We start from the raw sequence: 16782 nt of genomic DNA, 5'->3' as shown, positions 1-16782 counted from the left end.
TTCAGTAAAGTTGCAGGATACAAAATCAACATACAAAAATCAGTTGTGTTTTTATACACTAACAACAAACTATCTGAAAAGAAAATTAGGAAAACAATCCAATTTACAATAGCACCAAAAGAATAAAATATTCAGGAATAAATTTAACTAAGGAAGTGAAAGACATGTACACCACAAATGACAAAACATTGCTGAAAGAAATTAAAGAAGACACAAACAAATGGAAAGACATCTGTATTCATGGATTGGAAGAACTCATATTGTTTGAATGTCCATACTAGCCAAAGTGATCTACAGATACAATGCAAATCCTATCAAAATCCCGATGGTGCTTTTTACAGAAACAAAAAAAATTTCTAAAATTCATATGGAATCACAAAGGACCCTGAATAGTCCAATTAATCTGGAAAAAGAAAAACAAAGCTGGAGGCATCACACTTCCCTATTTCAAAATGTATTACAAAGCTAGTAATCAAAACAGTATAGTACTGACGTAAAGACAGACATATATACCAGGGGAACAGAATAGAGAGGCCAGAAATAAGTCCAAAAATATACGGTCAACTGATATTTGACAGGGGTGCCAAGAATACACAAGGGAGAAAGGATAGTCTCTTCAATAAATGATATTGGGAAAACTGGATATCTCTTTGCAAAAGAATGAAATTGAGCCCTTATCTTACGCCATACATAAAATGGAATTCAAAATGAATTAAAGAGTTAAACATAAGACCCAAAATTGTAAAACTCCTAGAAGAAAACATAGGGGAAAACTCCTTGAAACGGATCTGGACAATGATTTCTTGGATATAACACCAAAAACACAGATTAAAAAAAGCAAAAATAAAGTGAGACTACATCAAACTAAAAAGATTCTACACAGCAAAGGAAACAATCAATAGAGTGGAAAAGGCCACCTATGGAATGGGATAAAATAGTTGCAAACCAAATAAGGGCTTAATTTCTAAAATATATAAGGAACTCCTATAACTCAAGGAAAAAAAAGCCCTAATAACTCTTTTTTAAAATGGACAAAAGACCTGAATAGATATTTCTCCAAAGAAGACATACAAATGGCCAAGTATATGAAAAGATGCTCAAGATCACTATAATCATCATCAGGGAAGTGCAAATCGAAACCACAATGAGATATCATCTCACACCTATTAGGATGGCTATTAAAAAAAAAAAAAAGTAAATGTTGGCAAGGGTGTGGAGAAAGTGGAACACTTGTACACCTTGGTGGGATGGCATGGCTTTTAATATTTTATTAAACCTGCTAGCATGCTACCCTTGAAATTCAGCTTCTGTTGCAACATGCTATTACTTCAAGGGAAAACTGGGAGTTCCTCAGGGGTGTACAATCCTCCGTCTCCAGGCCCAAAAGATATCTTTTCCATGAGGGTCTGATAAAGAAGAACATGCTACCACCAGCCCAGCAGGTAGAAGACAGAACAGTCTGGAGTCCCTCAGAATTTGTTATCTTCAGTTATGCCTATAAGTGTGGAGTTTATTACAGAGTAGATTTAACTTTCTGAGTAGGAAACACAAAGTGTTTCTCTAGCAGTTTGGACACACTCAGGCAGAGTAAAAAAGTCAACCATGACCTCAGGCTCTGGAGTTCTGCATTCTAGAACAGTTGGGCAGGGTTACGTTGGTGGTTCAGTTCTTAGATGGAGTGTTTTGTGAAGCATCAAAGACCCAACATTTTTCAAAATGTTCCAGGAAGAATCTTGTTTCCCAGGCAACAGCTTTTCTATTGCTGCCTCTCAGCTGACTCCCCACAAATTAATCATGAATATAAATGAAAGTGCTTCTCAAGGTAAGTGACAGCTGCCCTCCTTGGCCTGTTAGGATAGCAGTGGAGAAATCGAGATTTGAATAAGGTCTTAAGAAAATCAATGGCACAACTCAAGGCTAAGCATCCAGACTATAGCTGAGTGGCTGAAATGCTGGTCAGAACAGGGTCTGCCAAAGTCAAATGCTACAGGAGCAGGAATTGCCTTCATGGGAGCCTGATGCTTCCTGACAGGAGGCAGTGTGTACCTTCTGCATTTAATGACATCCCTGATGGGGAGTGTGGACTGCTCATTGGTTCTTATCAAAGAATGTCTTCAGACACTGCTGGCACCAATGTTTCATGCTATGATTTAACTTTTGGAGTGTGTATTATTTCCCGTGTCAAAAGATGTCAATCTGGGTAGCTTAGGCTGCAGTAACAGAAAACCAACTCAAACTGGATTAAACTGAACATCCACTTACATAAGAGGAAGTCCAAAGATAGGGTGGGCTTTGGGGTAGTTGATATCAGGCTCATGATGTAATTGAGACCCAGGCTCTTTGCATGACTCTGCTCTGATGTCCAGAGTCAACGGCATCCTAAATCCGGTTTTCCTCCTGGTCATAGGGTGGCTTTAGCAGCAACCAGGACTACATTCTCCCTTGTTCATATCCAACAGGAGAAAGGGAGAATCGTTTCTGAAAGCCTTTCAGAGGAGCAAGGAAGAAGGTTCACAGAAATTTCCAACAAAACACTTCTCATATTTCATTAGCCAGAATATTTCATGCCAATTCCTGAATAAACCCCTCGAATTCCTGAACGAATAAAGAAGAAGGGAACTCACTTGAACCAATCAGGCCCAAGCCTAGAGCCAAGGGTAGTGAAGTCAGCTTCTCCTGAGGTTTATGGATTATTTGGGAAGGGGTACATAGCTGAATCAAGTCTGAGTTCTATTAGATAAGACACAAGGGAAATACATGATATTTAGCCAATGTTAACTAGCTAAAAGTTTAGCTAATGGTATTTAGCCAATGTTAACTAGCTAAAAGTTTGTACAGCTCACTTTCCTTTCCAGGTTGCACTGTCAACACAAATACTCTTTTTAGTTTAATTCTTAAACTCCCACCTCTATATTTGTTATGGATGGAATGTTTGTGTCCACTCAAAATTCATATGTGGGAATCCTAATTCCCAATCTGTTGGGGCCTTTGGGAAGTAATTAGGTCATAAGGGTGGCGCCCTCATGAATGGGATTAGTGTCCTTAAAAGAAGAGACACAGGAGAGTTTGCAGTCTCTCCCTTTGCTCTCATCTTTGTGAGCATATGGTGAGAAGGTGGCTGTTCTACAAGCCAGAAAGCAGACGTCACCAAACACTGGATCTATCAGTACCTTGATCTTGTACTTTCCAGCCTCAGAACTGTGAGAAATAAATGTTTGCTGTTTAAGCCACCCGATTTATGATGTTTTTGGCATAGCAATGCAAACTGACCAAGATAACATCCTTCACTCCACAATAAGCAGTAGGAACTCTCATCAGGAGAGGCAGGATGGGCAAATTGCTCATAGTGTCCTGAGAGCTCTTGCTGGGTTTGCCTTGTGGACCCCTGGTGTGGGACGGCAAAGTCCCAACTGGACAAAGGCATTGGCAACATCCCAGCACAATATACTGACCAGAGCAATGCTGCTCACACTCCAGTGTGCAAAAGAATCGAGGTGGGGGAGTGACCTGCTTCAAAATGCAGATCTCTGAGCCTTGAACCATGCGGCATCGCAATAGGAGCGAGTTACACGGGGGCTTCTTACAGGATTTGGGCTTGTGCTGGATGGTTCTGAAGAGAGCGCAAGGAAGCAGAGGCTAGTTCTGGATTGGATGTTGCCAAGAAGCCGGGTCAGTTCACCCATCCAGTATGTCAGCGAGCTTTGTTCTGGAGGCAGGAGGAATGAAGGTAGGGGGCACAGCACTGATGAGAAAGCAGCCATCCCCTGGAAGGGATCCTTAGTCATTTCGGCTGCCGAGGTTCGGCCTCATATAGGAGCATTGTTTGCGTGGCCTTGTCCCTGTTGCGTTGGAAACAGTGTTTATGTTCTGTTAAAAACATGACTATCTGATGACCAGAAGGGCTATTTTCACTTTCTCAAGGGTCATTATGTGCCAAGCACTGTCAGAAAAACATCCAATCCCTATGACAACACTGTTAGTAGGTATTTTTCTCACCATAACAGCTTAATAAATTCAGGTTCGAAAAGATGATGTGATTTCCTCAAGGCCACATAATTAGTGGTCGAGCAGAACATCAAACATAGGTCTACTTGGCTCCAAAACCCACATTCTCAATCACTCCACCTTAATCCTGCTTACAGCAAAGTGTAGAGCAGATTGTGGTATCAGTTTCTATTTTTCAGAAAAATCAAGTATGATACTATAAAAAATTTTTTAATGTTTCCATTCCTATAACTCCTTCATGGTTCTAATATTATTTCTGGGTTTTTTTCTTGCTTTTTTTTTTTAAGGATTGAAAGAGGGCTATCCATTTATTGTTCTTGTTTTCAAAAGAAGACTGCTTTGATTTATTAATCCCACTCTCTTTTACTACTCTATTTCTCTTTTGCCTTCATTCTATACCTCTATTTGGCAGGAGGAATTTATGTCTCTTTTCTAACACCCTAAATAAAATGCTTAATTTGGTCATTTTTTTTGTATCAATAAAAGCATTTAAGTGAATTAATCTGGTTGAGTTCAACAAATATGTATTGAAGGTCTACTCTGTGACAGGCATAGAACTAGGTAGAGGAAGGCACAGGATGACTGAGACATGAATATATGTCCCCAAGAGGCCTAGAGAAGGGAACAGGCATATTAAAAGATACCTTTTAAAATATATAAATGTCATGGTTATCTTCAGAGGGGATTAATACTGACTTTTTCTCTTTTGTACATTTTAAAAAAATCTCATTTCTTGTAGTTTCTTTTATTTTGCCTTATTTTATTTATGTATTTATTTTTGGCCGCACTGCATGGCTTGTGGGATCTTAGTTCCCTGACCAGGGAGCGAATGTGCGCCCCCTGCATTGGAAGCGTGGAGTCTTAACCAGTGGACTGCCAGGGAAGTCCCCTCTTTTGTACATTTTTGTATTTACCAATATTTCAGTGATCATTTCTTTAGTTTAGCAATATTTCATTCATGAACATATGCTACTTATGTAATCAGAAGAATACAGGAAACTTATTTTTTTAAAGAAAAGCTATTTTGGCATAAAAGCAATGATATTTAGCCTTGAATCTGGAGATTCTAGAAAGACCTGGCAGAGAAGAGGACACCAGATCTGAGTTTTAAAAGAGGAGGAAGAAACAATCAAAGAAAGACAAAGGTTATTTCATGAAGAGGAATTGGCATAAACAAAGGCTCAGAAGCAGGAGAAAAGAGGCATTACCCCAGGTGATGGTGAGGTCCCCAAAGCCTGCCTTGGGGTCTGCCTGTTTCACCGCTGTGTCCCCAGCAATCGAGGATGGACAGATGGACTTCAGCTGGGCCTGCAGCGCTAGCTCTAACAGGCGCTCCGTGAACATGTGTGACGTGGAATGAGGATGGGTGAGCAGCAGCAGGAGGGGTAGGGCAGTAGTCAGGGAAGAACATGGTTTTCCAGGAGGATAGATTTGATCCCGAGGGCTATTGGGAACCGCTGTGCAGTTTTCAGAGAATAAAGGAAATTTTTACTGCACTTGGCACACTCCACTTTAGAAATAGCTACTGTTCAGGGATGGACAATTTCGCCACAATTTAAAAATTGATGTGTTATTATCACTTCCTTGAATCACTAAAGTTCATATTAAGGAACCTCCTACCTCCTGCTGTAGATTAATTAGCTCTAATGCAAAGCCTGCAATACCAATATAGCCCTGACATGAATATATTACCATGTAAAGACTGTTCTTATGGGCTGAATAAAGCAGAGAGCCAATGGATTCCTCAACCATAGACACCATAAATGTCTTCGATAATGGCTGCTCTATTGGCTCTTTCTGTTCCGGCCTCAGCAGTAACTCACATCCTCTACCTCCTGAGCCCCCAGAGAGCACTCAGCTAGGAAAGGCAAGACTCAGAAGGAGAGCATTTTAATATCACTGCCGCTTTACCAGATGGCAAGTTACGGTAGGAAAGAAAACATTTCTCATATATGTGTGTGTGTGTGTGTGTGTATATATATATATATATATATATATATATATATATATATATATAGTATTTGCATTTGTAATTATGCACATATACATAATCAGAAATACAAATTTTCTTTTAGTGTACTGCTTCTCAATAAGTAGCACTGTTATTCAGTTCATCAGGATTTATAAAATGCCCCTTTATATAATTATGCAAGGATCCTAGTGGTTTTCCCTTTAAAATATATTAAGTGAAATTTAAGCCTGTATCCTACAGAGAATTAACTTTTACAACCACTACATTCTGCCACAAGGAAGATTAATGACTTTTCCTTGTCTAATTTCTATTGAAAGCCTTCATGCAAATGAGACAGATGTGAGAGACTTGGCACATAGCAAAGTCAGATATGACTTTCCTAATGAATTTGGCTGGAAACCCCTAGGCATAACTTCACCCTCAAAACAGCATCCTTCAGAGGTAGGAGCTGAATTCTCAGTAATCGACTTGTTTGGCGACCACCTACTAGGTCTGTCTTGAGGCAGACGAGTGGGTCTGGACCAGCCTCCCAGGTGTTGAGCTCAATGACACACAAAGGACCAGGAAAGGCAAGGTGAGACTGGGAATCCCAGGCTCCCCACAGGGGTCATGTAGACAGTGAGTACAGATTCTGGGAGACAGTTCCTGCTGTACCCAATGTCCCTTTGGGAACAACATCAGGCCAGTGAGAGGAGCAGGATAAGCAGGAAGGAGGGATGACACCTCCCAGTCCTGGCACCTGGCTCAGCTCCAGATTTGGAATCACCTGGGGACTTCAGACAGGGCTCCTTTTCTTTGGCTTCTGACATCAGGCCTAGAGTCAGGTGTGTTATGACAAATACAGAACATCGTGTTGTCAAATGGTAATCTGGCAGTCAAGCAATGAAAGACATGCTTTCATTGTATGAAAAGGGCATACGATGGGCAGTGCATTTTATTCCATTAGAAAATGTTAAATTTCTGTATTTCCAAAAAGTTCACAAAATAAAGGGCAGATTACATTAGGGAAATATTTGCAAATGATTACATCTGATTATTGAGTGGAAAAGAGGAGAGTAAAAATAGTTCTTATAGTATGACCTCAGTTTTATAAAAAATAAAACATACATGCACTTTTTAAAGGAAGAAATATTTAGTCACTTAAAAGAAGCCAATATTACCAGGGATCATATATTTTTTGTATTTATGCTCTTCTGAAGCTTCCATATTTTCTACAATAAGTACTTATTTATTTTGTAATTTAGAAAAAATTAATAGTAAAAAAGAGACAGTTATACTCACTCCTGTGAATTATTTTAGGGAAATAACATAAAATTCAAACCAACTATAAGCATGAAGATATTTACTGTAGCTTTATCTTTGTTATTAAAAATGGAAATAACTTAAATATCAGGCAATAGTGGAACAGCTAAATAAGTTATTGTATATATATTCTGTGAAATATTGTGAAATCATTCAAATAATAATTATGATGACTATATAAGTATTACAATTGTGATAGAAGTTTCAAAGAAAAAGATTAAGGGCTTCCCTGGTGGCGCAGTGGTTAGGAGTCTGCCTACCAATGCAGGGGGACACGGGTTTGAGCCCTGGTCCAGGAAGATCCCACATGCCGCAGAGCAACTAAGACCGTGCGCCACAACTACTGAGCCTGCACTCTAGAGCCTGCGTGTCATAACCATTGAGCCCACGTGCCACAACTACTGAATCCCACGCACCTAGGGCCCGTGCTCCGCAACCAAGAGAAGCCACCACAATGAGAAGCCATGCACCACAACGAAGAGTAGCCCCTACTCGCCGCAACTACAGAAAGCCTGTGAGCAGCAACGAGGACCCAACGCAGCCAAAAATAAATAAATAAATAAATAAATTTAAAAAAAAATAAAAGAAAAAGATTAATAAAATGTATGTGTATTATGAAATTGTGTAAAATATGTCTTCATTTGGACAGGATTGGGAGAAAAACAGGTGAATATAAAAAATTACATTAGCAACTAAAGATTGTGGATACATTTTTCTCTTTTAAAAAAATTGTGATATTGTTCTTTATATTTCAAAGGAGTAAAACTAGATGCTCTTAGATAAACACTTTCAGTATATGTCAGGGGGCTACGAGTGCCCTGCTTTGTCTTATGCTGGCTTCTAGGCCTCTTGATTTAGTCTGTCCACACTCAAGGCTTATTACAGGGCAGAGTTTGAATTACAAGTCAGTCGTCTACTCTGAGTAGAAATACAAGTATGACACTTAGAGATTCGACGTATCAGTGGCAAGTTGGCATTTGTTTTTAATTGCAACAATCGGAGGATTTTGTGAAAGACCAGACAATGTTGTGAAAGCCTGTTAGAGTGTCTCACAATCTATTTCCACCAAGTTCCAAGCTCGTTAAGAATGTGAAAATCAATAGAATCATTTCTTCCCAAGAAATCATGATTGCCTACCACCTACAACCTCGTGGGCTTAATCTAATTTATGAAATGCTATTCCATGAGCACAATATTAAGACATTGTTTATTTGGACTAATAAAATTCTGATGAATAAACCAAATAAGGAAGTCCTCTAGTTTATTCTTCCCTTAAAAACAGCCAATAACTGGATAAACACACACTGACAGAAACTAAGTGGCCCCAGGAATGAGATTTGCTGGCAGGTTCATTATGTGGACCCTCCCTGGAAAGAGGGAAAGGGTGAGAATGGGTGCTGACCTGGCTTCTCATCCTTAATACCCAGGACAACTATCACACTGGAGAATCTTACACGCAATATTTTTAACCCCTAAATTTGTCCAAAGTCACAGAGCTAGGAGGTGGCGGGACCAGAGCAGGACTCCTGTCTGTCTGGCTGGCTGTCTGTCTAACCGCAAAGCCCTCGCTGTCTCCAGCAACTCCTAACTGCCTCTCCTTGTGTGCAGGATGAAAGAGAAACACATCCCTCACACAGCTTCCTCGGGAGAAATCCATTTCATCATGACTGCTTTTCTCAGAAACATCCTTTAGTGTAATAAACCTCAATTACCATGTCATAAGGTGCGGTGACTGATCCATTATACTGTAAAAATTATCCATAATATGTAGAGACATAAAAAGAGATCAATAACGAGAGTAACCAGATAATAAATCAGACTGATGATTATCCATGAGGAAGTAAGGAGTGGGCGGAAGGTGTTTAAAGAAAAACTCAAGGAAAGATAGGCAGATGCCAAGTCTAGGCTGTCAGTCTAGTACCCCTCCCCTTCAGCCAATCCCCCGCTCAGCTGCCGACTGTGCCTCCCACGTTACTGGGTGCCTTTCCTTTAAAATGTACTGCCTGCACAAAGTGTGCACTCCTGGTCCCCATTTCATCCCCTTTGACAATGTCACAACCACTCCTAAACCTCACATGAAAGCAGCTCTGTATCCTGGACTGAGTCCTAACCAGGTAGAGGTTCGCCTCTGTCACTGGCCAGAAATGTGATCTTGGGTAAGTCCCTTCCCCTTTCTGAGGTTGAGTTTCTTTATCTAGAACATGGGGTTGGCGATAGCTACCACTGACGAAACAAGGTTGGTTTGGAATTCAAATGCTTTCATTTAAATAAGACAGGATTGACCAATTTAAAATACCAATGTTATAAGGAAAATACTCTAACAGATGCAGTAAATGTCTTGGCACAAAGTGGTACTAGAGTTAGCGGGAGGCTGGGTGACCAAGGGTCAAGAGAAGGGTCTCAGTAAAGACACAGCCTGAGAAGGGAGGCTCAGGGGACCCAAGCCTGGAAGAGAATGAGGCGTTGTCATCCCGAAAGATACACAAGCTGCAGCCCCTCTCCTTTAAAAGCTAATCCCCGAGGCCACCGGCCCCGAGCTTCAAACAGCACTGTAAGCACGATGTGATTGCAGGGCGGTCAGCAGAGCACTGGTTGGGGCTTGCTCGGTAGCTCAAACAGCCTGTGTCTTTGGCTATGTGTGAGGACAGCCTGGTCTTTTAGAAAGAGCTGAGTTAGCCCCTTCAGGCCAAGGTCATCATGGTCCATCCAGAACTTCGATTCCCCAAACCCTGTCTGATGTGTTCCCTTAAAACCCTGGTCTTAAAGCTGGTCACTGTGGTTTTGGTATCCTGGTGACTGACGCAGCAAATTCAACTCCACTTTTACCCAAATCCTCATTACTTCTTCTTTTTGCAGGATGCATCTTAGAGAGGGAAGATCTTTCTTCAAATTCAAGGTGATAAAGCTTAGAGGGGCCAGTGCTATCAAAAAAAAAAAAAAAAAAAGGCCTAGATTTTTATGCCAGCTCTGTCAGTAAATTACAAGGTACTTAGGAACCCAAGTGCTGTGTTAGGCTCTTTTAATGTATTATCTAATGTAATGCTTTTAATCATCCAAGGATCATTACCAACCCCCTCTAAAAAATAGAAGAAAAGGAGGCTTAATCAACTCAAGTAATCTGCCCAAAGTCACAATAAATGCCCTTCTATTACTGATACTAACCATCCATGACTCCCTAGGACCAGAAGAAGGAAATCCAGTATAAGGATCAAAGAAAAGGCTTAGCTCACATGGAAAGTCCTTAGCTCACTGCCTGACACATGGTTATTTCCCAGCAAATGATACCTGGTATCAGTAATAGAAGTGAATTAAAAGAACCTTTAAAGGATCACATACAGTGCGTGGATTCCATGGACTTGTGCACATAGAAGCACTTGGTGTGAGAAGACATTTGGACAAGTGTGAAGGCCAGGAACCGAGCAGGACTACCAACAGTGTGACTGAAGTTGCTCATTACGTGCCATCCTAAGTGAGAGAAAACAAAAACACAATTAAAAGCTATGGAAATAGTAAAATATGCAAATAAAACAAAAAGACAAATTTTTAATTCCTAAATTTTCTCTTTGACTAATTTCATTATTCCTAGGCATGTGACCTGTCCTTACACACCATGTTTCAGCATCAGAATTATGTTCCTGTCCTTTTCCACAATCAGGCCACAACCAGGCCACCGCTATATTTCTTAGTTTTGGAAATAAGACCATGACTTCAGTCCTTGACCTTATTGGGTATATGTGCTCAGCCAAGCGGCTCCACATTCATGTTGCTACCTATAGAATGGGAGAATTTTTTGGTAAATCTGATAAGGGATTTGTGTCTAAAGTATGTAAGGAATTTTTATAACTCAGTAGTGAACAGGCAAATAACCCAATTGAAAAATGAGCCAAAAATCTGAATAACATTTATCCAAAGAAGATATATAAATGGCCAATAAACACATGGAAAGATGCTCAACATCGTTAGCCATTAGAGAAATGCAAACCAAAACCACAATGAGAACCACTTCACACTCACTAGGATGGCTACAAAAAGACAGAGAATAAAAAGTGTTGGGGAGAATGTGGAGAAAGTGCCAGCCCCATACACTGCTGATGGGACTGCAAAACGGTGCAGCAGCCTCTTTGGAAAACAATCTTGTAGTTCCTTAAAAAGTTAAACATTAGAATTACCGTATGAGCCGGCAGTTCCAGCCCTAGGTATATACCCAAGAGAAATGAAAACATATGTTCACGTAAAAACCTGCACAGGAATGTTCACAGTAGCATTATTTGTAACAGCTGGAAGGTAAAAACAACACAAATGTGCATTAACAGATGAATGGATAAATAAAAGGTGCTATATCCATACAATGAAATATTCAGAAATAAAAATAATAAAGTACTGCTATATACTGCAAAATGGAAAAATTTGAAAACATTACACTAAGGGAAGAAGACAGGTACAAAGAGCCAAATGTTGTATGATTCCATTTCTATGAAATGTCCAGAATAGGCAAATCTATGGAGATAGTAGATTAGTGGTTGCCTAGGGATGAGGAGGGGGTCATGAGGTCAGGGGGAAATGATGACTGACTGTTAATGGGTATAGGATTTCTTTTCGAAGTGACGAAATAGTCTAAAATTGATTGTGGTGATGGTTGCAAAGCTCTGTGAATATACTAAAACCAACCAAATTGTGTGATTAAGTAGGTGAATTATATGAATTATATCTCAATAAAAGTATGATTTTTAAAAAATCCTATGCTTCCCAGGCAGCTGGCATTCATTGCAACTGGACTGTGGTGTGGATTGTGCCATGGAGGGCAATGTGGTGTTGTCAGTAGTTAAAAGTATCAGTTCTGGAATCAGATTCACCTGGGTTCCAACACTGGCTCTGCCTTTTATTGACTGTATAACTTCAGGCAACTCTGTGAGCCTTAATTTTGTCATCCATAGGATACTTGTTATAATACAGCCTTATGACTTTGAGTAGACTCAGTGGGATGATGCAGGTGAAGGGCTTATCATAGTACCTGGCATTTTATGAGTGCTCCATAGTAAGCAACTGACTTCATCACCTTCATCCTCAACATCTCCATCCATGGTCAAACCAATTTACCAGCGCTCTCTGATGTGACCTTGGAAATTTCACTCACAAGGTGATTTATTCAGTAATATATTATTTTTGTCTTCATCCCTTTCCTCTGCTTTGTCCCACCCAAGCAGAGTAGTAATAAGAAATATCACCATTATATTCTTATCTCCACCAACTTTAAAAGAGGAAAAAAAGTTGTCCTAGTTTAGGGAAGCAAATGAGACAGCAGTGGAAGGATGCTCTGAGCCCACTTTACCTGGCTTTGGAGTTGACGTCATTGGACGTGCAGTGAAATGGTAGTTTTTCAGGCATAGAAGAGGAGCTTAGGTTCTTTCCCATGGAAAGAGCAATTGTCCAATGTGTTTATTCTGTCTTCCACACTGGCCAAGACAGACGCTTCAGAGAAAGTCATAAAAACCCATTAACATACTTAATTCACACTCTCATACCATGGGAGACATATTACTGTCCCAACCCCAGCTGTTCATCCATCCTTGCCCTGAATATTCAACATTCATGTCCTCAAGGTAGCTTACAGATTCAAACTAATTAATTCCTCTTCCTATAAAAGGGTTCCCTGCTCCCCTTCTCCACTTGTGAGCTTCTGCACTGACTCCTTACTGTCACCTCATGCCTGGTTGACCTTATGCTTAAGGCCATTTAAAACTCTTGCACCATCAGTCATTTATTGAGGACCAGGAAGAGTGTTGGGCATTGGGAAGAAAGGAATATTGAGATTTGGTTCTTTTCTGAGAGGAGTTCTAAGTCTACTAGAGTGTATTTATTCTGCTATAACACAGTTGCCTAAGAATGTATTAGTCTCCCTTGCTAGACAAACATATCTGCAGATAACAATAATGTAGGGTATAAATATTGAAATAGCACAGAAGAACAGCACAGAAGAGTGGTTTCTCAGAGGTTACTACACACTTCCATTTACATCTCACTGGCCAGAATTTAGCCTTATTACTTGATCTAGTTGTAAGGGAAGCTGGGGTATGTATTAATTTAATGGAGTGATAATGTGCCTGGAAACAAATTGTGGTTACGTTCCTAAGAAAGAAGGGGTGAATAAATTCTGGGAGCCAATTAGCAATCTCTGTCACAGGAGGCACCAATGATTTTTAATAAGGGAGTGGTATATTTAGATATGTGGTTATGGGTATCTCTGCTAGTCCCAAAGTATCATCAGTAGGGAGGGATGTGGGGCAGGGAAGGCAGGACAGCAAGGGAAGGGAAGGGAAGGGAAGCAGCAACAATTGCCAGAGAACAACTAAGAGCCAAAATGTATTCACTAACTTTCACAACTAAGAGGACGTTGTCGGTAATCTTTGAGAAAGCTGTTTTATAAGTGATAAGGTGGACACAACGACCCATGATGACAAAATTACCATTACTTTTGTTCCTTTTGTTGATCAAGGAACTAGCAATGTATTGGGGGAGAGACAGAAGACTGCAAAAACTGTAAAGAAATCATTGTGTCGAGTGTTAAAGGATAAAAAAAGTGTGGAGTACAGAGGAGGGAGGCACTGAGTCTGACTTGAAGGAGAGCAGCAGAGGAGAAACTGCCAAACGAAAGCTACCCCAACAAACAGACAAACAGGCAAAGGGCACTTGGCCTCAGGAGAAACGCTATTTTGTGGTTGTTGTTTTTAAAGTATTTCCAAGGCCAGATATGGAGTATTCTCCATATTTGCAAATTTTTTATGTTCCGGCCATTCTTCTCATTCACTCTCTCCATTCATCCAATTAACTTCACACATGCATTTATTCTATAAACTCCATGAGGGCGGAGACTTTGTGTCTTCTTCATCACCACATCTTCGATGCCTACAACAGTGCCTGTCATTGGTAGTTGCCCTAAGTGAACTAATCCAAGGCAGAAAGGCTAATTGGGGCGTTTAGCTCCTGCTTTTCACCATTTCCAGCAGGGCACATAGGTCTACGCAGTCCCAGTCTGAACAAACCGGACGTAACCAGAGTCAGCACCTCTTTCTTCCAGGAACCACCGGCTCCTACGCAGAGCTGCGGAACCGCTACAGCGGCGGCATCCTGAAGCAGCCGGAACATAGGCGTGGCGGAACCTGAAGGAAGCCGTATCTGGGGGCGGTGGAAACTCGGATTCGGCGGAACCAAACTGCGGTGCCCACGGAGCCACCCGGACTCTGTTTGGAGCGGAAGCGCAGTGGTCGCCGCTTCCTGGTTGCGGGTCGGCGTCGAGGGCCGGGCTTAGCCGCAGCGATGTTGCCCTACACGGTGAATTTTAAGGTGTCGGCGCGCACCCTCACCGGGGCCCTCAGTGCCCACAACAAGGCGGCGGTGGACTGGTGAGGGCGCGGGGCTCCGAGGCCGCCGGGCTCGGCCAGGAGTTTATGAGGGGAAGGGGACAAAACAAGAGGTTTCACCCCCCCCCCCCCCGCTTAGTTTGGCCTCGCAAAGACTGGGTGCCGCCTTCACACTTGGAGATTTTCATTTAAATGCTGGGTTTTTGTTGTTGTAAAAGCTGTAAATGCCCCATGTGGGAACTTTCCCGGTGTGGATATATTTGCCCTTGTTCTCGCATCTCTGTTTCTCTTTGCTCTTTTCCCCACACCTTCCTCACCCTCCCAGTCCCGTCTCTTAACCTCTCTCCAGTCTCCAGCCTTCTCTCCCCAATGTCAATTCCCCGACCACGTTCTCGTCCCCATTCTGTCTTCTTTCTCTTTCATCCCTGTTTCTTACCTTTATTCGTTGAACAGTGTGCCGGACCCTGTGCCAGGCACCTGTGCTCTCGCCGGCACTTCATTTCACCTTTATCGGTTTACTGTAAAATGACACTGCAAATTAACAACTAGACAGATATAAAGCAAACTGCGGTCGCTGTGGCTACTGGGAATGTTGGCAAGAGTACCGAAACCTCCTGTTCACTGTTTGTCTTTTTATCTGGTGGAAAGGACCGGGGCTAATCACAGATACCGGGGAGTGTGGTCCCACGCACTTTGTGGATGCTCAGTATTCAAAGTTGAATAAGACGAGGTATACGCCCTCAAAGGCAAAAAGACGACGGGAGTTGCTTTATACGTCTTCACGGCTCTACGTGCATATCTCTCAGAACCTTTTTTTATCTGAAAGAAAAACTAAACAAGCTTTTTAAAAGCTAAACTAGACATTTTATTTAAATGGTATAATGTAAAATACTAGCCTTTGGGCTTAAATAATTTTATTAATGGTGGTGCATGTTAGATTTCTCACTTATTTAGGCTGCCTCTTGGCAAGAGAGAAGTTGCTTTGCTTTGCTTTTTACTTAAATTTTAACACTTTTTGTTAGGGGCTGGCAAGGTTTAATTGCTTATGGATGTCATTCGCTGGTGGTAGTGATTGATTCCAATACTGCTCAAACGCTTCAAGTTTTAGAAAAACATAAAGCTGATGTTGTCAAGGTAAGTCAGATCCTACTTTGACCCTATAACATATTGTCTATTCTAAAGTTTTAAATATCGCTAGAATCTCAGTAAGTCATATGTACACATGTTGAATAGGTTTTAAGTATGATAATCTATTTGGGGTAGCCTAGTATTTCCATATATAATGTCACATCAGGATGAGCTAGTATGGCTCAGATGAGCTAGGATGAGCTAAAATGCTAGTTCTTAGGTCATTTCAAAGCTGGTGGAAAACACTAATTCTACCATGTACTGGACCACTCATTCACTCATTAATTTTGAGCACCTAACATGTGCTAAGGATATAGAGATGAAAGCCCTCAAGCAATTCATTGTTTAGTGAGGAAGAATGAAAAGAAAACACACAAATACAGTGTGGTAGGTGAGACCTGCCTAATATGCTGTGGAAAGACAAAGGAGCTACAGGTCACCTCGTTTTAGGGATCAGAGGAGGGTCTCAGAAGTCTTTTCATTTTAGGAACTGGTAAACAGTAGTTGGCCAAGTGAAAATTGGGAGAGGTGCACTGCAGGAAAAAGGGAGAATATACACAAAGGGAAGTAATATGTGTGAGGATGGCTAAAAGATGGGATACACATGTAGGAGTGATGAAAGAAGGCAGCTGGAGAAATTCACCTGCCCCGAAAGGTTTGTAAGATTATGAAGGAATCTGGATTTTTAAGTAGGAGATTGATATGATCGTATTTGCATTTTAGAAAAACTCATTCTGGAATCAGTGGAGGATCTGTTGGAAAAAGGCAAGACAAGGCAGTGGGATCATTTAGGAGAATTGCAGTAATTTGGGCAGGAAATTCTTAGGGCCTAAAATAAAGCGGAGACGTGAAGGAGTTACATTTAGGAGCTAAGAGGTAAACTTGATAGCCTTTATAGTAAACAGTCTTAAGGGAGAGTCAGAATAGAATGACTCCAAGGATTCTGTTGAGTGGTTGAATGGCAGTGTTGCTTTGATGAGGTGAGTGTGTGAGAAGTCGGTGAGTTTGTGTTTAACG

The 16782-nt window shown here is 41.1% G+C and overlaps 1 protein-coding gene and 1 long non-coding RNA gene across 2 annotated transcripts in view; one reads left to right on the top strand and one right to left on the bottom strand.

The window, feature by feature from the left end:
* Positions 1–10621: 10621 nt before the first annotated feature.
* LOC132350605 (uncharacterized) lies at positions 10622–15210 on the bottom strand. The gene is made up of 3 exons (XR_009497954.1): positions 15074–15210; positions 12609–12748; positions 10622–10744 (listed from the first exon to the last, which is right to left on the bottom strand). It is a non-coding gene; the product is annotated as an uncharacterized LOC132350605 (long non-coding RNA).
* Positions 14529–16782, top strand: part of WDR11 (WD repeat domain 11) — a 54021-nt gene continuing 51767 nt past the window's right edge. The window contains exons 1-2 of the mRNA XM_059899909.1: positions 14529–14679; positions 15660–15771. Coding sequence (XP_059755892.1) covers positions 14594–14679; positions 15660–15771 — 198 coding nt within the window. The 5' untranslated portion in view covers positions 14529–14593. The remainder of the gene's footprint in view (positions 14680–15659; positions 15772–16782) is intronic.

This window comes from Balaenoptera ricei, chromosome 16 (genome assembly GCF_028023285.1).
Source record: "Balaenoptera ricei isolate mBalRic1 chromosome 16, mBalRic1.hap2, whole genome shotgun sequence".
Classification (NCBI taxonomy): Eukaryota; Metazoa; Chordata; class Mammalia; order Artiodactyla; family Balaenopteridae; genus Balaenoptera; species Balaenoptera ricei.
This window is presented reverse-complemented; position numbering and strand designations above follow the sequence as displayed.